Source organism: Sus scrofa, chromosome 15 (genome assembly GCF_054392235.1).
Source record: "Sus scrofa isolate SSC_HxYL_T2T_F1_AM1 chromosome 15, Sscrofa_HxYL_maternal_Yorkshire_Landrace_v2.0, whole genome shotgun sequence".
NCBI classification, from domain to species: Eukaryota; Metazoa; Chordata; class Mammalia; order Artiodactyla; family Suidae; genus Sus; species Sus scrofa.
The window spans coordinates 150,532,933-150,556,801 of record NC_139397.1 but is presented as its reverse complement, the minus strand read 5'-3'; the positions used below and the strand labels follow the sequence as shown (position 1 = coordinate 150,556,801).

Genomic DNA, 23,869 nt, shown 5'->3' with positions numbered 1-23,869 from the left:
GGAGCATCAGCATCTCATCACCCTGTTGCTCCATCTTTCAGGATCTGCGGCTGTTCCTGGCTCGCACCACATCTCCTGCCTTCGTTCCCTTCCTGCCTCTTCGACTCATCCCTGGCCCCTGGGATTTACCCAGAGGCTCCGCCCTCTTTTCTCGCCTATTTGCCCACTTGACTCTCCAAGCATCCTCTCTGCGTTCGTGGTTGACACCTCTTGTTACCAAATGCAGTTCGTGTGCCTGATGCAAAGTGAGGCCAAACAGCGAAACCTCCGAGCTTAGAGCAGAGAAAGGTTTGTTGAAGGGCCATGTGAAGAGACAGGTGGCTCATCCCCACCCCAAAAAAACCCCAAACTCAAAGGCTTGCAGCAAAGCATTTTTCAAAGCAAAGCGAGGGGGCGTGTGGCTGGTTGTTGCACCGCTTGTGGTTGGAATCCTTTGTTCTTGCAGCTGTCCACGTAGGTCTGGTCATATGTTCCTATAAACCTCCAAGACAGATATCATTCTCTGATCTGCAACTTTTTATCTCTGTATGAGTGGGAACGTGTTATATCCTTAAACGTCAGAGGCTGGAGAATGGGCTCGCCTGTACATTTCAGGCTACAGGCAACCTTCTTAACGGAAAACAGAAGCAGTGGCCTCTAAAGGTTGGAGTTGAAGAAGCAGAGGCGCTGTGGAGTCGGATGTGTCCTTCCTTTCCTGTTCTTGCTCCCTGTCCTCCCAGACCTGTGTCTCTGTCTGACTGCGACAGAAACAGTGTGTCTGTGTGTTGAGTGTAAGTGCCCCCCCTTCTTGGTCCACTGTATCAGGGGGCAGAATGCTGGCCAGTCTCAGTAGCCCATGTCCTGCTTATAGGGGAGCCCTCGGTTGAGACACTTGCATCTCATCCTTCTCTCCAGCACCTGACATCCAGGCACCCCCCCCACCAACGGTGCCTTTTCTTCCCAAGCCATAGCCATTGTCAGGCAGAGGTGGAAAAGCGCTGCCTGGGCCCCCGGGGGCCCTCAGTCGCCCCCCAAAGTTGAAGCGCCTCATTGCCTCAGGGATGAGTTCCCAGGGAAGTGGTCGTGCTGGTGGTGGTTGCAGGTTTGGTTTCAGAAAATTTCCGTCCCCTTCTGAACACTAATTTGAGGGACTGGCAAGTGTCGTCCCCCCTGGGAGATCCTCCCAACCAGTGCGACTGCCAGGAACCAGCTGACCTGTCCCTCTGCACACACTGGAATTCCCTTTCTGAAAGAAGGAGCTTTATTTCCACTTATTCCAGTGATGCAAAATTGTCCTTCTTTCCTCTAGGTGGTCACATTTCTTTCTCTCTCTCTCTCTCTCTTTTTTTTTTTTTTTTTTTTTTTGTCTTTTTGTATGTTTTCTAGGGCCACCCCCACTGCACATGGAGGTTCCCAGGCCAGAGGTCAAATCAGAGCTGTAGCCACCAGCCTAGGGCCGCAGCCACAGCAACTCAGGATCTGAGCCACATCTGCGACCTACACCACAGCTCACGGCAACACCAGATCCTTAACCTGCTGAGCGAGGCCAGGGATCAAACCCGCAACCTCATAGTTCCTAGTCGGATACGTTAACCACTGAGCCACTACGGGAACTCCAAGATGGTCACATTTCTATCACCATCCTCCTACCTGCCAGGATAAGGCCAGAGGGAAGTATAAAAGTGTATGATTTTGAAAACATCCAAAAAATAATACACAAATAGTGATTGAGGTATTTCCGTTGTAGCTTAGCGGGTTAAGAACCCAATGAGTGTCCATGAGGATTCAGGTTCCATCTCTGACCTTGCCCGGTGGGTTAGGGATCCAGCATTGCTGCAAGCTGCAGAGTAGGTCACCGATGCAGCTCAGATCCAGTGTTGCTGTGGCTGCAGCATAGGGCAGCAGCTACAGCTCCAATATGGCCCCTAGCCCGGGGACTTCCATATGCTGCAGGTCTGGCCCTAAAAAAAAGGGAATTAGGGGCAAGTAGTGGGTGCTTGTGTTCTCAGTGTTGGCTTTTAATAGGGGCCAGGGTAAATTATTGGTGAATTGAATTAGCAACAAAATCTCTGTTTTGGGAAATCATTTGAATAAGATTAATATCAAAACATATTACAATCACCTATAATTGTATACTCCCACAATTACCATTATTTTTATATGTTTATAATCACATGAGGAATACCATTTTTTGTCGTATTTGTTTATTAGATATTTTCACATTAGCAGTCTTCTTTATTTTTTAGCTATTCTGCAGGCACAAATGTTCTCTTTGGGAAGTGAAAGAAAACCACATAGGATAGAAAATTAAAATGTTAGTGCAGGTCTGTGTACCTTACACACGGTGAGGCCAAACAAAGTGAAATAACGGAGTTTGGAGCAGAGAACGGCTCATTGCAGGGCTAGGCATGGAGGCGAGTGGCTCGTGCCCCCAAAACATCCCCAACTCCCCGAAGCAAAATCACAAAGCATATTGAAAGGCCAGGTGAGGGAGGGGCGTGGTTGGTTGTCGCAAACTTCTCGGGGCAGAAATCCTTTGTTCCTGTAGCTGTCCCTGGATGTCCGGTCACGGCGGTCCTGTGCATCTCCAGCAAGATGCTTGTTGTACAGAGAAGGGATAAGCAGAGCACCGGGGAAGGGCCTGCCCAAAACTGGGTTACTCAGGGCAAACTGCTTTCATTAGTCTTCACATCGAAAGAGGTGTTTTCTTTTTCTTTATCCTCCTGGAGTACAGACCTGTGGAAGAACAGAGATGAATCCTGGAATTTCCCCCAGGGCTACGATCCTGAAATGATCAAAGAGGTGAAACGGAAGGAGGTGGAGTCAGAGATCAGGATGCAGGTAAAACCGCACTGATGTTGTTGTTGCAGCGATTGTGCATTTTTAAAAATTAGTTCCTAGAGTTCCCATCATGGCTTAGGGGAAACAAATCTGACGAGCATCCATGAGGACACAGGTTCGATCCCTGGCCTCGCTCAGTGGGTTAAGGATCCAGCTAATGGTCTTCCTAAGGAGGGCATGCAGGGGAGTTAATTAAGTGTCAGCTCATGAAATTAAATCATGTGTAGGTCACAGATGTGGCTCCGATCCCACGTTGCTGTGGCTGTGGTGCAGGCCAGCAGCTACAGCTCTGATTCAACCCCTAGTCTGAGAACCTCCATATGCCATGGGTGCAGCCTTAAGCAAACAAACAAACAAATAAATAAGTAGTAATTCTTATTAATAACCTACCCAGAATTTAAGCTACTTTTAACTTCCCAAAGAAAACAAAGCATGCAGCATCACTTATACGTGGTATCTTTTGTGTTCTCCTAGGTTGATGAGTTGATGAGACAAGAACTGAAAAACTTAAAACTAGCTGTGAACAGAGAAAAGGAATCAGCGGCCAAACCAGGAAAGAAGAATAAAGGTAAAAAGGTGAGCAGCGCGTGCACACAGGAGGCCCGAGGCAGAGGGCAGATCTAAAGCTCAAGGAGGGGTCCAGCCCACGCGGCCGGGGGCCCGTCCAGCCTGTCGGTGCTGCCCGAGGACCCTGGCTGTCCCAGGCTGCTTCACCGGGAAACACGCCCGCCCTTGGTGAATTTCCCTTGGTCCCCCATTCAGCCCTCGGGGTTGTGGGTGCACAAATGGGATAGATGCAGCAGTCTGAGGTGACCTCCCCCCGTCCCCATCACTGCAGCTCTGTGTCACCCAGGCCCCGAGAGTGGGATGAGAACTCTTGGAGGAGCTGGGTCTTGTGCCTCAGACACCCCCGAGAGCACCCTCCTGGAATTCTGGTCCCCGTCACTCCTTGTAGCCTAGGCCCGCAATCACCGGGCCCTGACTTGTGATATGTCACAGGGTGGGGTGGCTGTGAAGTTCCCTCTGGGAATTAAACTGGTTGAACACACAATAAAGGAGCTCAGGGTACCCCAGTAGATTGATGGTAATTGCGTCACTGGAGTTTTTAGAGTACGCAAATTTCCAATCCAAGGGACCTAGGCGTAAACTCGGGAGATATAAATGTGATTTAATCTCATAAGCCGACACTTAATTAACTCCCCGGCATGCCTCCTTGGGAAGACCATTAGCAGAAGAGGAATGGGCAACCTTGACACAGCAAAGGAGAAACAGGACTCGGAGGGATAGAATTTGGCAGTGTTAGTCTAGCACTATCCAGAGAAAGTGACTTGATCAGAGATGATGCGGCGGCCCGAGTGGTCCTTTCGAAATACACATCTGATCTTAGCGCTCCACATGGAAACCCTGCAGTGACGTCCCAGTTCCCTCAAGGATAAAGATGACAAGCTCTGCCAGCCTTATAAGGCCAATGCCCTCATCTTCAGGCTCATCACCACCTCTCCCTCCCTGGCTGCACTCCAGCACCCAGACCTTTCTTGTTGTCCTTCAAACACACCATGCTCCCTCCCACCACAGGGCCTTTGCACATGCTCTTCTCACTCACGAATGGTCTTTACTCCCACACACACAATCCCAAGGGTAGTTAAGTCCTACTCATCTCTTGGGTCTCAGTCCCAGCTGTTCCTCCTCAGGAGAGCCATCTGGGGCCTCCAGGGTAAGTCTGGCTGCTCTGCAGGCACTTGACACTGGGTCCTGTGTCTGCCTGGTGCTTCATCACTGTGTTACTGTTACATTTACTGGTGGGATATTGTGTTAGTATCTGCTCTCCCAAATCTGCTGAGGGCCGTGCGTGCAGAGACCCTGTGACCGTCCCTCCTGCTCACCGGTGTAACTTTCTGGCACATTACACATACGAGTGAATGAATTATTTGTTAAATCTAGGTCCTGTGCAAGTTGATCTCTGTAGGCTAAATTGAAGCACAGGTTTTAACTAGAGAAACACCCCCTGCCCCCCCCCACCCCACCCCGGGGAGGCAGCTACCTGCCTGACAGCAGCTTTGCTGGCCCCAAACCACCCTTCTTGTCAACTCGCAGCAACGAGGTACCTTATGTCCTTGCTAGCAGCTCTGCTAGCAGTGCTCCAAGCCCTGGTTACCAGTTTCATTTTTGTGATCTTGTTTACTCAGCTTCTTAGGCAGGAAGCTGTCTGCTGGGGAAGGGGGAGAGCGGGGCTGCTTGCGCAGGAAAAACAAGACCCGGAAGCCTGTGTTGTATAAAAGCTACCCAGAACAAAGACCTGGTGCTCAGACTCTGGAGGCGACTCCTCTGAGCCCGCACCCGTGCTGACTAAACCTGGCTATTCCGCATCTGCATGTGCCGCTTGTCTCTTTCTGCTGCCATGGTTTCTGCAACAAAAAAAGTGCCTCGGGAAGTCACAGTACAGCATCAGTAGCAGATCAGAGCATCAGGCCACTTCCTGTGCTTATTCCATCCTCAACAAACAACCTTCTGATGAGGTGTTCTAGTCTCAAGTTTATTTTCGTACAAAAGGGAAGGCTACAGATTCTGTTTCTCGTGGCAGTTACATTTCACATTATAATTTAATCTACTTACACTACGGTTTATTCCACCTTCTCCTGTGATTTGAAGATCCAAAATCAGATCTCCAGGGACAGATCATCTGTACTGTTTCATGCAGTAATATTGATTGATCACTATATGCCAGGTAGAGTTTGAGGCATTCGAGGTACAGAAGACCACAAGACAGATAAAGCACCTGTATGTCAAAAACAAGCTTGCAAACATGCAGAGCTATGAATCAAACCTGGAGGTGCTGTTCCCCCCACTATGACACCACGGAGTGAGACCCTGTCTCTCAGAGGCCACCTCTCTCTCAAGTTTCTCTCTTGTTTTAATCACGAAATTTCAACCACATCAGAGTTCCTGAAGAAGTTCCTTGCGGCTAAGATTCTTGACTGGCTCTTCTGTTCGCATTTTCCAGAGTGCTAATACATGTAAATAGAAAACTTTGGGATTAGCAGATGCAAAATAGCATATACAGAAGGCATAAACAACAAGGTCCTACCGTATAGCACAGGGAACTATATTCAGTATGCTCGGATGAGCCGTATGGAAAAGAGTGTGTGTGTGTGTGTGTGTGTGTGTGTGTGTGCGTATGTGGTGTATAACTGAATCACTTTGCTGTACAGAAACCATAACAGCATTGTAAATCAACTATACGTCAATAAAAATTGTTTCAAGTCATCACAATTAAAAATACATACATAAATAAAAAGAATCTACCTACCCAATTTCAAGGCTTCTTATGCAGCTAACAGGATCAAGACCACTTGCTATTGGTTGCAAGCTAGCGTGTAGATCAGTGGAACAGAACGAACAACTGAGCCCTAAGTCCAGAGAGAGTCCCGACTCATTTTTGACAAATATTCGAACACAATTTAAGGGAGAAAGGATAACTTTTCAACAAATGGGGCTGGAGCAACTGGATGTCCACAGCCAAAAAAGAACCATGACCTACGTCTCACACAGGTACAAAAATTAACTCAAAATGGGTCATGGACTCAGATGAAGAGTGTCAAACTGCAACTTTTAGGGGAAATTATAGAGTAAAATCTTTGGGATCCAAGGCTAGCACAGTGTTACTAGAAGTAACACTGAAAGCACAAATCCATTAGAGGAAAATTTGGACTTGACGAAATTTAAACTGTTTGCTCTGTGTAAGACCCTAGTAAGAGGATGAAAAGACGAGAAAATATTTGCAAACTATCTCTCGGGATGAAGAACAGGTGTGTAGAACAAAGGTCTCTGAAAACTCAACAGTTACAAAATGAAACACTCTGATTATAATGTGGGCAAAAGACGAGAAGAGGCAGGGCGTGGGAGTGGACGTGGGGAGGGAAGGAACCCAGGAATGATGTCTGGCGTCCTTGGCCGGGAGGACACTGCAAGTCAAAGCCGCAGGAAGACCCCTGCACACCCCGAGGTTGGCTAAAACGAATGCAGCAGCCACACCAGGTGCTAAAGAGGACAGGGACAAGCAGATCATTTTACGTGGCTGGGGGGAGTGTGAAAGGGTGTGACCCCTCTACACAAAGGTTGACTTTTCTTAAAAAAAAAACCAGACATGCAACTGCCATACAACCCGGTGATTGCACGTGAGCATTTATCCCAGTGAAATGAGAACTTCTATCCCTCTCTGTCTTTCTGTCTCTCACACACACGCATTTGTAGCACCTTAGTAAATTCATAATAGCCTCAAAATAGAAACAGCATTTTTTAAAAAATGAACCATTTATGCATACAATGACCTGGACAAATTTCCTGAGACTTAGAATAAGTGAAAAGCACCCAAGTAACGTACGCTGTGATTCTGCTGATAGAACTTTCCTGAAAGGACAAGATTGTAGAACTGGAGAACAGATTAGAGGCGTGCAGGGGTCAGAGCTGGGGAGGCCGTGGGAGGGAAGTGAGCGTGACTCAAGAGCAGCTTGAGGCATCCTCGTCTCGGGAACGTTCTGATCTGCACTGTACCAGTACTGTGGCCGTGACCTTGTGAGAGGGCTGCGCGACCGCACCACAGGGAGAAACCCGCTAAAAGTGACATCTCCGTGTATTAATTCTTACAACTTCATGTGAAGGTACCATTATCTCAAAATAAAATTTTCAAGGTTTAAAGTACTGAAAAACATGAAGTATAACTATGCGCAGCCACACAGTTTAAGATGACTTTATTTTTTTTTTTTTTTGGTCTCTTTAGGGCTGCACCTGCGGCATATGGAAGTTCCCACACTAGGGGTCAAATAGGAGCTGCAGCTGCCAGCCAACACCACAGCCACAGCAACACCGGATCCGAGTCCCACCTGCGACCTACACCACAGCTCAGGCAACACCGGATCCTTAACCCCCTGAGCAAGACCAGGGATCAAACCTGCGTCCTCATGGATGCTAGTCAGATTCATTTCCGCTGAGCCACAATAGGAGAAAGAGTTTCTATTGTAAGTAAGATTCTATATCTAAGAACAGGTGATGGGAAAACATCAGGAGAGAGATTTCAGGAATAATGAAACTATGCTCTGTATTTTAAACTGGGCGGTCATTGTATGGTTATATGTAAAAAATAAATTTAAAAAGTTAATCAACCCAAGTGGGTATACTTTACATAAATAACGCTGCAATAAAAATAATAAAGCATGAATGAATGAATGAATGGGGAACTGGAGGAGTGAAAGAGATTGGAGTGGGAGAAAAAATTTACATATACATGTATGTGTAACTGGGTTCCCATGCTGTACAGTGAGAAAAAAAAAAGTGTGTTGGGGGCAATAACAATAAAAAATGAATTAAAAAAAAAAAAAAAAACCAGCAGTGGGCAGCCCTGTGTGCTGAGGGACGAGAGTCCCCTGAGACCGAAGATGAGAAGGCAAAGGAAGACAGAGGCCAGGCTGGGAGACTGTATCCCGTGGGCCGGGGGAGGCAGTGACGGATATTTTAAACCAAATAGCATAGCCACCATCACGGCTTTCAGGGCCCCGACTGCGAGCACTGCCCTCCAGCCGTGCCCAGGATCTGAGTGCAGAGCCCTCTGGGAGCCGGAGCTGGATGCTTCCTGGCTCTTGGGGCTCTAGCTTTGGGGCCTGATGCTGACGGAGAGGTGATCTGGAACCAGAGATAAGCACCGCTTGGTTGCCTGTGCACTCAGCTCGCTTACCCTGAGCAAGACCTGAAGGCTCGGGCCTGTTGGGTATCAAGCCCCAGGCAGGTTTCCCCGGGGGGCAGGTGGGGGGAGAAGAGGGACCTCGCTGCTGGTCCCTGACACTATGCAACGTGGCAACGCCACATCCACGTATGACTCCCCACCTCCCACTCCCTGACCCCACCACCCAAAATCAGCTTCCTTTGCTAATTTCTAGAGCTAATTTGGCTCGTTTTCACTAAGCTTGTTTTTTGCTACATGGCAGGTTTTTTCTGTTTTCTTCCAGAAAAATAAAGGGAAGAAAGGCAAGAAAGGCAAAAGGGGGAAGAAGGATAAAGACCTGACGGCTGACAGGTGAGGGGGGCACAGGGTGGCGGGGATACCCCAGGGAAGAGGGCAGGACGCGCCCTGGCCTGGGAAAGGCACCCCACCGTGTCCGGCACCCCTTTGTCCTGGAGGACTGTCGTGGGGACAGCGCTGACCTCTGCGGCCTGCACGCAGCCCGGCTCAGCCGGGGCCCGGGAGCCACAGCCGGAGGCCGGGCCCAGAAGGCAGACTCAGACCCTGTCGTTTCTGAGACCACGAGACTTATTTCAGTTTCAAAATTCAGGGGGTGGAAGTTCCCGTCTTGGCTCAGTGGTTAACGAACCGGACTAGGATCCATGAGGACGTGGGTTCAATCCCCGGCCCCGCACAGTGGATTAAGAATCCAGCGTTGCCATGAGCTGTGGTATAGGTCGAAGACAAGACTCAGATCCCATGTTGCTGTGGCTGTGGTGTCGGCTGCAGCTGTAGCTCCAATTTGATCCCTAGCCTGGGAATCTCCATATGCTGCGGGTGCAGCCCTAAAAAGACTAAATAAATAAATAAATAAAATTCAGGGTGTTCTTGGAGTTCGCCTAGCAGTCGAGGATCAGATGCTGCCACTGCTGTAACTCTGGTCACTGCCACGGCATGGGTTCAATCCCTGGCCCAGGAACTTCGCATACTGAGGAGCAAGATAAAATTAAATAAAATTCAGGGGCTTTTCCATATATTTTTTTTAAAAAAAATAGCATCCCATGCCAACTTCTGAGGACATGCTGACACTGTGGCCCTGGTATGAGGGCAGAGACAGTTGACGCCACCGTCCCTTCCCGGGGCTGGCCCACCGAGCGCTTTGTCGAGGCTCCCTGAAGGAAGGAATGAGACATCGTCTCATCATAAAGGGATCCTTCCATGTCCTTGAGCTTCCTCGGCGGAACTTCGATACTAAGGAGTAGCTGCAACTGCTCATTTTGTGAGCTGAAACCACCAGCCAGGCTTTAACGTCGGACCCGGGTTTTCAAGTGTGTTCGAGGGCTGTAATTTAAAGCCCGAATAGGTGAAGGTTAGAGATCCCTTTTTAACTCAGTGACTGCCACTGGATGTAGTTGCACAGCCACCATCACAACTCGATTTTTCATCCCCCGTGGAAATCATTTTGAACATGTGTATTTCTTTCCGCGGGTAACACGTGTGGCTCTCTGTTTGGGGTGTCCCCCCTTTTGGGGGGTGTTCCCTGGTTCTCCTTTGGGTGCAGTGAGAGAGGAAGCCAGCTTGAACCATGCAGGAGACCAGAGCATCCCAGAGCTGGTGCCCGCGCCCGAGCCCTGGCAAGCAGGCTCTGGAGAGACACCAGACTGGCTGCAGGCTTTGGCCTGGAGAGGAAGGGCTCCCACAGGGCACCCCCAGCGGGAGGAGCTGCAGACTTTCTCGCTTAAGGACCCACCATTTGGAGAAAGGTTCAGGGTCAAGAGCTGTGGCTGACCTCTGCCACCAGGGGCCTGGTCAGCACCCGGACCCTCAGATGCCCAGCTCCTGGTCGGCACCCATCTACCTGGGCACCAACACTGGCATGTCTTTTGCATCAAAGGGACACCGTAGCCCCTTGCCTGGAGGAGGCCCAGCGCCTGCGTGTGCAAGGGCCACAGCCATCGTTTAGTGGCTCAGAGATGCGACTCTTCTTTGTCCCACGCCAGACTTTCAGGCAACGATGCTGTTCAGTGTCTCACCGAATGACCACCCAGCGCTAAAATCAAATCTGCCGGCACTGGCACTGCCCTGACCGCCACGTCAACGTTATTCAACATTATTCACGCATGTTCTCTGCATGTAAAGGACGGCTCAACTGAAGACACGGCTGCACACACGTGCAGCTCCTGGCCAAGGTCTGTTCGACCGTGAATACATGCTTGGCATTTGTTTCTGCGCGGTTAAAGGGTCCTACCTGGGCTACAAGCAATCCTCCAGTGAAATGAAGAAAGACCAGTCGTGTTTTATTCAGTTTCATGCCCCAAAGTACATAAAGACCTGTACTGAAATACCGTCTCATTCCTGGAAGCCTTTTCGTGCTCATTTTAAAGACTCGGTGTGTCATTTATTAAGTGGAATTCAAGAAGTGGGATAATCCTCCGTCGAGACCCTCTACGTCAACGTCTCTTTCCCTCGAGTTAGCAGAAACCTTCGATCAGAATTTGTATCACAATTCATAAGATAGTTTTAACGTTGAAAATTTTTATTCCATAGCAAGTGTGTTTCATGGGAAAGATCCAAATATGGGTTTGTATTCCAGGCTTCTTAAGGTATTTGGTTTTGCTTATTTATAGACTCTTCTTCAATTTTATTTTACACATATGTTTACATTAAAGTAAGTGTTCAAGTGAAAACGCTACAGCTGGTACTTCCTTGATATAGGTCGACTATTCTTACCCCCAATTCCATTACAATTAAAACTGAATTCTCAGCTGAAGGCATAGTATTTTAAATATATTTGAGGGAATAAAATTTCAGTCCACCAAAGACTGGAGTCATGGAATTAACAACTCTCCCAATGGTATCTGGCTTGAATCTAACTGATGTCCTTGAGTCTCTTTTAATCCCACTACCTCGGGTTGCAGAACAAATGACAGTTTAAACAGAGTTATGTGTATGTACTATTCGTCCATCTAAAGAAGGGCTGGGATTGAACTGAAGCCTAAGGCCCCTAAAAATGAGAAGGGAAAAGATAGAACACATCAGAGGATTATCCTGAGCAGTGTTCGAGCCAGATCTGAATTCCTGCAAGCCCTGGTTAATGTCACGGGGAGTTTCATTCCTTAGGCGACACATATTGCCATTCCCCCCCTCAATTAGTGCGAATTACCAACGTGCTGTCTACAAGCCCAAGGCTTAGAGAGGTGGTTTTGTCATCTGTAAACACTAGGGATGAGTGTAACATCCTCCTAAAAAATCATTACACGCACAGCTTTAGATATTTGGTCTTTCAGATGAAAATGATTTCCCTTCTAAGCCTTTGTTCTTTACAGATATTTCTTTTAAACTCTTATGCTTTGAGTTAAAAGGAAACATCAGTTTCACAAAGGATTAATGATCTTCTACAGCTTGCAGATGCTAACTGAATATATAATTATAGGCCCATTGCATGCCTGTTATTGGGTAATTTCTAATTCATATTTGTGCCTTCATGAAGGCTGATGAAAGGGCAGGCTGCAGGAGTTATAGCTGGTCTCAGATACCCAAAGATATAATTCTTATTAATGGGAAACATCGGATACACCTATGCAAGTATTGTTTTCAAAGAGCCTAATTTATCCCCCAATTTTAGAAACGTTTCAGAACTCCATTTATTTGCATACATACAAATGTACTCTGCGTGAGATCTGGTTCAAGTTCTCCGCACATGGGATGACTCACGTGAATGCTGCCGACTTGATGCGCTCACAGAATGGATGGTCTGCTTTGTCCCCAGGACCACTGAGTCGCTGTATAAGGAGCTGGTGGAAGAAGGCTTACTCATCCAGTCTCTGAAAGTCAACCTCTCTGACTACATTGGTAAAGTACACAAAGAAGAACACGTCTGTGGGTCACGTGTGTATGTCGCCCTCTGGGTTTTGAGGACCCAACAGCTGGAAACGTTTCATCTGTGTCTGCCCAACCTGACATCTGGCCCTTGGCGGCTTGTAGTCAATGTGTGTTGCATTGGACTGAAGTGAACTTGTTCTGTGTGGGGCTGGCTCTCTCCCCTAAGGTGGTGGAAGCAGGTATTCCAAACCCAGCAGCCGTGGTCCTTGGGGCTTCCGCTGAATGAAGACACCAAGACTCGTTCCCGCTCTCGTGTTTACAAAGACACCGTAGGGGACGCACCTGGTAGTTCCAACACAGGGTCCTTTTAGGAGGAATTCCTTCCCGAAGGGGCCACCGCAGAAGTAGCTGTCAGGAGAGAGGAGCGAGCCTTTGCTCACGTCTTTCTCTTCATTTTTAAAAAACAGCATGAGGACCTGAAAACGTATCGAAAGCTCAGAATTCTTCACCCCCTACCACCCTGACGAAGGTATCATTTTTGCTTTCACGCAGCTGCAATCAACAAGGGCATTCTCCTGCATGATCCCCAAAAGATAATCCCACGCAGAAAATTTAACTTCAGTGTCACGCTCTTGCCTCGTGTCCACGGGCTCACAGTCCATTGCCCTGTCTCCCTAGGAATGTCCTTGGCAGCTCTTTGTCTTTCTCAATCTGAAATCCAGCCCCTGACCGTGGATGTGATGGTTATGTCTTGAGTTTTCGTCCGTTCCTTTAATCTGGACCAGTTTACAGGCCTTTGGAGTCCTTCATAGCACGGACATTTTTAAAGAGTCTGAGTTGTTCTACAGACTCTCCTTCAGCTAAGTTGGTGTGGTGGTTTCCTCCTGACTTGATTTAGATTATACAGTTTCTTTAGGGAAACTGGGAGTAAGGCTGTGTCTTCTCTGCCTTTCACCTTGGGGGCACAAAAGGACCCTTTGCCCCATCCCTGGTGATGTCAAGGTTAATCACAGAAGAAGGGGCGCTTCCCCCGATTTCTCCACTGTAAAGCTTCATTTCCCCCTTTGTATCAGTCCAGAACCTGTGAGGGACACGAGATTCTGTGGCCAGCCATCTGAGAGGTTTTTGCATCCACTGATGGTCCCTGCCTAGACCCGTGACTCCTGCAGTGGTTGTAAAAGAGGAGTGTCTGTTTCTCTCCACTTCTCTATCTATTAGGGACCATCCTTCTGAAGAGACTTCCCTTCCAGCCACCTCTTAAAATTGTGGTGACGGTGTGGACGCATGGATTCTTTTTTAAATTATCTTACATCCCATTTCCATGTTATTCATTCCAGCCTTTACAAGGACCCAGTTTTGGCCTGTGGGACCAAAAAGCCGACATTTCCCTTGGATGAAAAAAAAGATCACTTTAATCCCTTTGAAATAAAGCCACATTTCCTGGAGGCTTGGAGGAGCCTTCGTGGTTCCTAATGGTTAAAGGTTTTACCAGAATGTGAATTGGACTGTGTATTGGGTTTCTGTTTATTTTAGGTCTTTCTTATTCAAGTACTGTAGGGTTTTTCGGAGCGCTATGATTATATTCTGTTAATTCTGTTCACATGAAGAAATAACACTTTTAGCAGAATCGTATCTCCGTTACTTGGAATTGGGATCTCTGAGTTTCCCTCTCTCTCTCCCCCCTTGCCTGCTTTCTTCCTTCACATCATGTCTCCTTTTTTTGCTCATCACCGAATTCCTCATGTTTAGTACAGTGCCTGGCACGTGGTGGCATCTCAAAAAATTAATAAACCTATTCTCCTCTTCTTAATTTCTTATCCATGCTGTACTTTCTCAGTGATCTCTTTGTCAGTCTCCAGGCAGCATCTTTAAAGTGCTCAAGGTCAAAACGAGTGAAATCAGCCCCTTAAGAGTAACCTCAAATGAAAATGGCCCCGTCCAACAAAATTAGTCAAATCGCCAAGAGCTGGCTCCCTTTGGTCTTTTCCATGGTTTTCTTATTTTACTCAGTGACAATCCTTAGCTTGAAAAGATGGCAGTGGGTGTTCCCAGAGCCCCACATAAAAGTAGAGATGGCACAAAAATGTGGACAACATTTACACAGAAACGAAATGACCAGATGACCCCTCAAAGCCCACAGCACAAGCCTCTGGGGACACAAAGCAGAAGGACCCCCCAGTGACCAGCAAGCACTCCCTTGAAAGCACCATGGGCCGTGGTAATAACTGCAGCTGGAACTCGGAGGGGGTTGCCCACTTCAACAGCAGATGAGGGAAAGTGGTCAGAATCAGAAAGAAGGGGCAAGAACAGTCCAACCTCTAGATGCTCTTGAAAGTGACCCGTCACAGCTCCCTTACAAGACAGGGCCTTGGGAGGAGAATCACAATTGAAAAGGAGCAAGATAGATGAAGGCAAGAAAGGACCAGAAAAAATGGGAAGGGGCACAGAACCAGGACATCTAAAAAGGCAAGACACCATGCATCTGACATATAAGAAAGCAGCAGAAGAGAGGGGTCCCTGTGAAGTTTGAAAAGCTACCCTGCCCCAAACTATCTTCTAAAAGTTAGGAATAGGAACTCATAAATTCAATCAATGGAAAAGTTCAAGGCCAAAGCCCATGCAAAGTTTCTCTTAAAAAAAGAAAGGAGTTCTTGCTGTGGCTCAGCGGGAACAAATCCAGCTAGTATCCATGAGGATGTGGGTTCAATCCCTGGCCTTGCTCAGTGGGTCAGCGATCCAGCATTGCTGTGAACCGCAGTGTAGGTAGCAGACGCCACTCAGATCCTGAGTTGCTATAGCTGTGGTGTAGGCCAGCAGCTGCAGCCCTGATTCGACCCCTAGCCTGAGAATTTCCATATGCTGCAGCTGAGGCCCGAAAAAGCTAAAAATAATTTAAAAAAAGAAAGAAAAAATAAGGAGCAAACTAGCATCACAAAAAGACATGCCCATAAAGCAGACGTAACTGAAGCCTCTTCTTTCAAACCAAGCAAATAAACATTAAGAAAATTATAGAAGAGGGAGTTCCCACTGTAGTGAGTGGGTTAATGATCTGGCTTGTCCCTGTGGAGGTGCCCGTTTGATCCCCCAGCCCAGCACAGTGGATTAAGGACCCAGCATTGCTGCAGCTCTGGCTTGGGTTCAGTCCCTGGCCTGGGAGCTTCCATATGCCTCGAGGGCAGCCAAAAAAGAAAAAATATATATGTAGGAGATATGTAAGAATAAATAAAATCGAATTAGAAAAATGCATAAATGAGTTGGACACAATTCAAAGAATATTTTAAATAGAGGGAAAAATCATTTTAGGAAAAAAAACTGAATTACAATAAATACAAGAATGAATAAAGTCAATAGTGCTTTAAAAGAAATGAAATATGAAAGACAGAAATTTTAAAAATAAAACCAGAAATGAAGAATGAAATTAAAAGGTTCCAGAAGAAAGAAACACATACCAACGCTAGACAAAGGAAGTGCAACATCAGGATATTCCATGTCCCTGAAGAAGAAAACCAAAGCGAAAAAGCAGAATAAATAGTAAGGGTTTTTATTCACTTCCTAAACCAGAAATTTCCTAAAGCACATAATGAATGATCACACAGTGTACTCGGGAGCATCGACTCACCCCGAGATGTCCTCTAATAACAACGCCAGACTTTAAAGGGGAAAAGAACCCCTTTGGGCGTCCGTGCAGCAAGGACCACACGAGCTACGAAGAAAATGAGATCACCGTCACACTTTGCAACAGCAGCGCTTTATACCAAAAGGAAATGATGTGATGTATTTTAAATATTCAAGGAAAGGGGGGAAGATTCAAAGACTTTGTACCCAGCCACATTTACTTTCAAGTATACAAGACACAAACTTCTTTATAAACGTATAAGGAATCAGAATATTTTCCCCAGAAGCCCACTTCCTTAGAATCAACCGACTGATGATGAGCTACAGACAACCAAAAATGACTAGACTCATGGTGAGCAGTTAGTATAGACGTACTCATTAAACGAACCACATGAGGCTTACAAGGGAGTGAGAGGCAGACGTCACGGCCGTATGTCTGACGGTGTGAATATGGTTCAACCGCCAAAAACCAGGGCGGGAGGAATTAGCACATAGAAAACATCTAACGATTTTCGGTTATCCTAAGTGGTTCTGACAGTGTTGGCTCTGTTACTATCAGATTACGTGTTTGTGTATATAATGTAATGTGAGATGAAGCCAAGGAGAAATTACTGGATAGTCTATCATCATCTGTGTCCCTAGAGACTAATATTCTCCTTGCATGAAGAAAGGAGATACAGACGCACTAGAAAAGGAATGAAGTAAAAACCTGTAATCCTGAATTTGAACTTGAAGTGTCAGTTTCGATTCATAAGGTGTTTTTTATCCTACACACACACAAACACAGACACACAGCCCCCAGTGGTGTGCCAATACCAGCTAACAGGAGCTGATGGTTATTCTTTAGGAGTCCAGACCTTGGGAGATGCTGCAGGTCAGACACCCAGGTTCTTTCACAAGCAGATTTGCTGGCGTTCTGTCGTGGTGCAGTGGGTTCGGGATATGGTGTTGTCACTGCCACAGCTTGGGTCCATCTTGTAGCAAGGGTTCGAATCCTGGCCCCGGAAATTCCACATGCCACAGGTGCAGGGAAGAAAAGTAGGTTGTGCTGAAAAAGAAGGAGCTCGAGGGACTCTGAATGATAAAACAGACTCGGAGAGCAAAGTGTAATCTCTAAGCATGCGCACTGCAGTGACGGCTCTAAGAAAGACTAAGACAGAGATTCCTATGAAACGTGGGTCTGCCATGGCTTTTGGCAGGGGGGAGAGGGCTGTGATCGGGATGGGGCCCAGGGGGCTGAGTTGTTTCTGGGGCGACTCAAAAGGGGATTTCATCACCTGGCCGGAAGTTACCAGGACACTCATCCTGCAAGAATCCACTAAGCTACACATTTCTCTCAGTGTGCCTTTCTGAATCTGCGTTTTTACAGTGAAAGGGTGCTTTTAAAAGAGCCTTAGCTTAGGCTCTAAGTAGGTGGTTAATTGCTGTGACTATTTAGTGAGCGACGAGATGACCTTCGAGGCAGAGCTGGCGCAGAGCTGGCTGTCCCCCTGCCCTTGCTGGGGTGTGGTCTCAGCCAACCTTCATGGGCTCAGGGTTTGCCAACAAGGGCTCAGGATGTGCCTTCGTGGTCCCACCGCGTATCTCCCTCCTGTGCCGCATCACAGAGGCACGAAGCTCCAAGGCTGCTGGCCGCAGCTAGAGAGGAAAATCCAGGTTAACAAGCTATGAATGTGCCCCTAAGTTATGCTGCCCTGCCCATGGCTCAGGAACTGCCCTGGGTGGGAACATGGACCCCCAGGCCAGGGCTGGTGCTTCTCACCTCCTGCTTGGCGTGCAGAGCCCACCTAGGGGTGAGATGAGCCAACGGCCCCCCCAAAGCCCACCTTAGAAGATGGGGCTTAGACATCTACACGCGGAAAACATCCAGAGCTTCCAAATACATGTCCTGTGCTGCCTGGGGGGGTGTGACCTTGGCAGAGTTGTTGCCACAGGAAGTTAACCTAAGGAGTTCCCGCTGTGGCACATGACGTTACCCACTTGGCTAGTACCCTTAAGGATGAGAATTCGATCCCTGGCCTCGCTCAGTAGCTTAAGGATCTGGCGTTGCCGTGAGCTGTGGTGTCGGTCGCAGATGAGCTTGGATCCCATGTAGCTGTGGCTGTGGTGTAGGTCGGCAGCTGCAGCTCTGATTCAACCCCTAGCCTGGGAACCTCTGTGTGCTGTGCATGCAGCCCTAAAAAAGAAAGGGAAAAAAAAAGAATCCATGCAGCGGCTTGGATTGTTGGGGTCCCTGGGAGGCTCGGGTTTGATCCCTGTCCGGCACAGTGGGTTAAAGGATCCGGCACTGCCTCGACTGCAGTGTAGACCGTAGCTGTGCCTCAGATTCAATCCCTGGCCAGGGAACTTCCATATGCCACGGTTGCAGCCAAAAAAGTTATCTGAGAAATCTGTCGAACTCATTTCAGAAGCTGGGGAGCCTGCATCCGAGATAAATTGTATGAGCAGGTCAGTAACCTGGATTGTCACCACGCAGCATGCGTCAGCAGGCTTGTCGTTAGGAGCGGATGCTCTGTGTAGTCCTGGCAGTGCCCAACGCAGGCCTGGCACACCCTGGTGCGGGCAGGCCTCCCCCAAACCTACAAGCATCATCTGCTGTTTGGGGGCCTCCCGGGTCCTCTCACTCCTTTTCTTTGAGCAACTTCTTTAAGAAGCTAGGATGTTTTGTGAATTGCTCTGTTCTGCGTTCTCTTTTCAATGCTGTGGGGGATAGAATGGAAATATTGGAAACCGATTCCACCTTCATTTCTCAGATATTTTTTATTTCTCATTAAGTGTGTGCGATTGTGTTCCTACGCTCTGCAGTTATTTCCTCCTTCTGTGCTCATTTGCTAGGGCCGCTGTAACAAGTACCACCCGTGGGGCAGCTGAAACAGCAGAAAATTGTTCTCCCAGTTTCGAAGGTCGGACGTCCGAGGCCAAGGCGTCGGCAGTGCTGGTTCCTTCTGGAGGCGCTGAGAAGCGAAGGGCGGGCTGCAGCCTCAGAGCCTCTGCAAGCCCCTCCTCTGCCCTGCTCCCTGGACCATCGGTCCTCCCCTGCCTGGGTTCTGAGCCGCTCTCATCATTTCCGCCCCCCCCACCCCGCCCCGTCCCCAGCGGTGCGCTGGCAGTCGGCGACGTTTCTTGGCTCTGCTGCGTCACCCGACCTCTGCCTTGATCTTCACACCCTTCTCCCTGTGGGTGTGTCTGTGTCCAAACTCCCCCTTTTATCAAGGACCCCAGTCATGCTGGATTAGGCCCCGTCCTAAAAACTTCAGCTGAACTACGTCTCTTTGCAACCATCCTATTTCCAGACAAGGTCCCATCCTGCGATTCTGGGGGTTGGGCTTCAACATGTGCGTTTTAAGGAGACACGATCCAACCTGTGACTTGTTCCCGTTCCTTCTCTTTCCACTGTTCTGGGTTCTCTTGCTCTTTTTCATGCCTTCCATCTCCACCTCCTTCTTATCTGCCGTTCCCTTTTCTCTGCCTTGTGGAAGACCCGGCGTCTGTGTGGGAGTCCTCAAGTCTCTAAGTTCCGGAGGAGCCCGTGGGCAGGGTCCATGGCTTCCACGCTGGGCAAGATTGAAGAAGAATAAGGTGCTTTGAGAAGGACGCGCCTTCCTCAGCAAATGTGCCTTCTCTCTGTCGGAACCAGCACCCACTAATTCACCTTAATTTGTCTAAAGAAAGTCTGTTCGGGTCTAGAAAATACGGCACATCTGGGTGTTATTTGGGTTTCCTTAGGCAGAAGGACAGGGTCACTTTCATGTCCCCTCTAAAGTCATGTTTACAGCAGGAGATGCTGGGTTTAATGGTGGCTGCAGGACCTCTGCCGGCTCCCGGGAAGCTGAAATTAACCACTCTTCTCACTCTTCTGCTTATTCCCTGCTGGTCAAAAAGCACGGGGATGGGAAACCATGATGGAAGCCTTCCTTATTGCTCATCCCCAAGACCCCTGCCCTCGCCAAGGACGTTTTGGTTTTTCATGCAGAGGCCTCGAAAGGCTCTTCACGACCCAACAGCAGCTGCGATCTAGTTTTTAACTCTGATTTCCTTAGCATGTGAACATGCTCTCAAGCCCTTGAAAAGTTTCAGGATTTCCTGCACACGTCAATGTCGTTTTCAGTTTTCTCTTACACACGTGGAGATATTTGTGATACATCTGCAACACTGAGAGCTCGGCACGATCCGTACAGGTTATGAAACGAGAATGTCAGAAAAGCCCCAGCAAGAGATCGTGAGCCTTTTATTGAATCGTTTGCCTTCAGATTCGGGTACAAATCACGGGGGGCTCATGGGAGCATGTAAAAGTCCACCCTCGTGACAAATGGAGGCAGCCAAACTAATTTTCCCGGTGACCTTATCTAAATTAGTTAGAAAATAACACTTCAGATTTATGACCTCTTACAATTAAGCCCTTTGATGCCTTCTAATTAAACCTGTAAAGATTTATTTCGATATTACTCCTTTGGTAATCTTTTTAAAATGATAAAAAATGGTAATGAACATCGCCCTCAAAAGGAGATGTTTCTGTTTATCCCAAATTGGACTCATACCCTTCCTTTCAAAGGGTTGCGTTTTTGGTTCAGATTTACACGGCTCCAATGCAAATTTCACATCAATCTTATTTTTTAAGTTTGCGCGAATGTTAGGCATAATCTCTCGGCTGTAAATTGAACAAAACCGAGTGCGTCTCAGTGTGTCCTTCATTTGTGCACCTTGCTGTCTTCCCATATACTCAGCGTTCAGAGGTCATTTTTTTTAAATACAGGGAGGTTAGTATCACCCTTGACGTTAATACCCAATTATTAGAATGAGTGCGGAAATGTTTCTGTGGCTGGACAGTTTTTCTTCAAGCCTTTATCGGAGAAGCTCTTCGTGACGACTCTTCATAAGACAATTGCATTTGCTCAGAACCGCCCAGTGTGTGTTCTATGCCAAGTTCCTGCTGGGGCTCAGCTGGTTCAGAACCTGGCATAGAATCGGTGAGGATTCTGGTACCATCCCTGGCCTCGCTCAGTGGGTTAAAGACACGGTGTTGCTGTGGCTGTGGTGTAGATCACAGATGCAGCTCGAATCCTGCATGGCTATGGCTGTGGGGTAGGCAGCTGCTGCAGCTCCGATTCAACCCCTAGCCTGGGAACCTCCAAGTGCTGCAGGTGTAGCCCTAAAAAGGAAAAGGAAAAAAAAAGTGTATTCTGTTAATTTTGCACATGTCCACAGGATGCAGCTCAGAACAGCATAATTTCCCGTTCATTCATCCTGTGTTTCTTTGCTCCCCAGGTGAGTACAGCTACCTGGGCACCACTCTTCGCCAGGTTTCCATAGAGCCCATGCCTTCCCTCCTGGACGTCCGACAGCTCGTCACCCTGTATGGGATCCTGCCACTAGGTAAAGACCCCACCTGCCTGGCTGTGCCTTTTCTAGAGCAGGGGTGTCTGCTGTCTTCCTGCTTGTCATCAGCGTGCATTGCAGCTTAACTCCTCCTACTGAGAATTTTTTTTTCTTTTTAGAGCTGCACTGGTGGCATAGGGAAGTTCCCGGGTTGGGGATTGAATCCAAGCTGCAGCTGAAGCCAGCGTCACAGCCAAAGCCACGGCAACACCAGATCTGAGCCACATCTGCAAACGTCACCATAGCTTGCAGCAACACCAGATCCTTAACCCATGGAGCGAGGCCAGGGACTGAACCCACATCCTCACAGATATTATGTAGGGTTCTTAACCCACTGAGCCACAACGGGAACTCCCCCACTGAGAATTTTGAGTGAGGGTCGTGCCGCCGGGCTAGTGCGTCCTGGATCGCACAGAAAGGGACCACCCACGAAGCACATGTGTAGCGCCTTCAGACGTCCCCTTAACATTCAGGGCTGAGGTCCTGGAGGCGGTCATCTGGAGAGATGACACCAGAGAAGGGACCTGCCATTCAAAGGACTCCCGTTAGACAAGGGCTAAGGTTAAGCCTGCCTTTTACGCACAGGCTCTGTCACCAGATCCTTAACACGGGGAGTCGCTGAAAGTATTTTCAGGACCTTAAAGAGTCAAGGCTCTGCCAGTTTCCACCGAGGTCCAGGCGTGATGGCTCAGACAGACAGACCGGACAGCCTGGGCTCTCCAGAGAGATACCTGCTGCTCTCATTCACTTTCGTTTATGTTTCGTGCCTCAGGCACGTGTATGACTTGAGTCACCCAGGCCGGTGGCAGGAACTCCAGCCGGGCTGTGCCGTGCTGACCATTCTGAAACAGAAATCGCATTTTGTGTGTTTACTCTGCTCCAGAGCGAAATGGGCATAGTGCCCTCCTAGTCCGCCTGGACTTAAATAAGAACGTACGCCTACTGGCAGGAGCTAGTTCCTTCTTCGTTCAGCTTGATGTCAGAAGCAGTAAATGGAGTTGGGGGTCAACGTAAATAAAACATATCCGTAACATAAACAAATACGTAATACTTGGAGCGTCAGCATAATTGGGGGTCAACAGAATAAACATACGCTGTTTACAGGGTCTGTGTAAAGAAACAGATTTGCCCTCAAGCCTCATCACACTGTGATGAAAGGCAGCAGAGTCAAAGGCCCCAAAGTGGACAAGATTTTAAGGGAATTCCTCCCAAATCAGCCTGAGGTGCATTGGCACCCTTGCCCGGCAGGTGTAAGCTGATGATGTCACCTCCAAGCTGGCTGCCGGGTACTGGAAGAAGCGTGCCCAGGAGGCACCCCACCCGGATGCTCCCTTCATCAGTGAAAACCCTGGAGTCCCACAGCCAGCGGGCGTTTGTTCCCGCAACCAGTTCATGAGTGTGTAATGTGCAGACTGGTCAGAGAAGTACGCTCACGGCTCAGCCAGCCCGGGCTTCGTCGAAGGTTCATGGGCCAAAAATAGCATCTGGTCACCAAAGGGACGGTTTGTTGGCCTGATTATTCAGGTCGTCACGGCCATGACTAACCAAGGCGGCCTCCCCGCAGTGGGCTCTGGGGACACATGGCGAGGCCACTGTCCACCCCACCGGGCAACACGGCTCCCGCCACCTCCGGGGTTCCAGGAGCCTCCATCAGGGCGCCCAGGGTGAGGACTGAACGTCCAAAGCCCCCTGGGCAGTCAGGGAATGCCCGGGAAGCATCTGGTCAGTGTTCACCCACTCACCTCCCCCCCCAAAAAATGTCAGTGTCCCCGCAGTGTGGAGGGAGGAGGGCACTTTGGGAGCAGAAGCTGCATTTTATGTATGTGCTTCACGTCCCAGCAGACTGCTCGCTGAACCGCCTTTTACGGATGAGTGAGCCTTTCCGGGACAGGCAGGGACTTTCTCCGAGTCCAGGGCTGGAAGGGGCAGAGCTGGGCTTAGGACACGGAACACTGGCTCCCTCGTGATGCTTTACTCCTCCCAAAGTTGAAAAGGGTGAAAGCACAAAAGCCTGGAAATTCACTGTCTCTGAGCGAGTCTGGGTAATTTTTAAAACTGCAGTGGAGGAGTTCCCACTGCAGCACAGTGGGTTAAGAATCTGACTGCAGTGGCTTGGGTTGCTGCACAGGCTTGGGTTCGATCCCTGGCCCAGGAACTTCTATGTACCACGGCTGTGGCAGAAAAAGAAAAGAACCAAAACTGCCGTCAACAGACAGGATGGGCAGGGAGAGCGGTGGCGCTGTGGCAGGTGTGTCCCTGGGGACTCGCCGGCCCCTCCCTGCCCTCGCATCTGGTCCGCTGTCCAGAGGCCAGCGAGGCCTCATCCTCATGCTGGGGCTCCCGGACCACCCTCTTCATCTCTGAGTGGCCCTAGCGATGCACCCTCACTCTGGAAAGTCACCTCCCTGGGGCCAGCGACAGGAGCTCCTGGGTCTTCGCCCCCACCCCGGTCCTTTCCCTCCTGCTGCCCCTCCCCCGAATCTGACCTCAGCACGGCTGTCCCCTCCCCCATCCCTCCCGGGG

The 23,869-nt window shown here is 48.8% G+C and overlaps 1 protein-coding gene across 2 annotated transcripts in view; it reads left to right on the top strand.

Annotated features, from left to right (window-relative positions):
- IQCA1 (IQ motif containing with AAA domain 1) overlaps positions 1 to 23,869 on the top strand; it is a 167,848-nt gene that overhangs the window by 102,865 nt on the left and 41,114 nt on the right. For both annotated transcript variants that reach the window (XM_013984621.3, XM_084998799.1), the window contains 5 exons: positions 2,714 to 2,820; positions 3,295 to 3,396; positions 8,820 to 8,887; positions 12,303 to 12,385; positions 21,236 to 21,343. In XM_013984621.3, the coding sequence (XP_013840075.2) occupies positions 2,714 to 2,820; positions 3,295 to 3,396; positions 8,820 to 8,887; positions 12,303 to 12,385; positions 21,236 to 21,343 (468 nt within the window). The remainder of the gene's footprint in view (positions 1 to 2,713; positions 2,821 to 3,294; positions 3,397 to 8,819; positions 8,888 to 12,302; positions 12,386 to 21,235; positions 21,344 to 23,869) is intronic.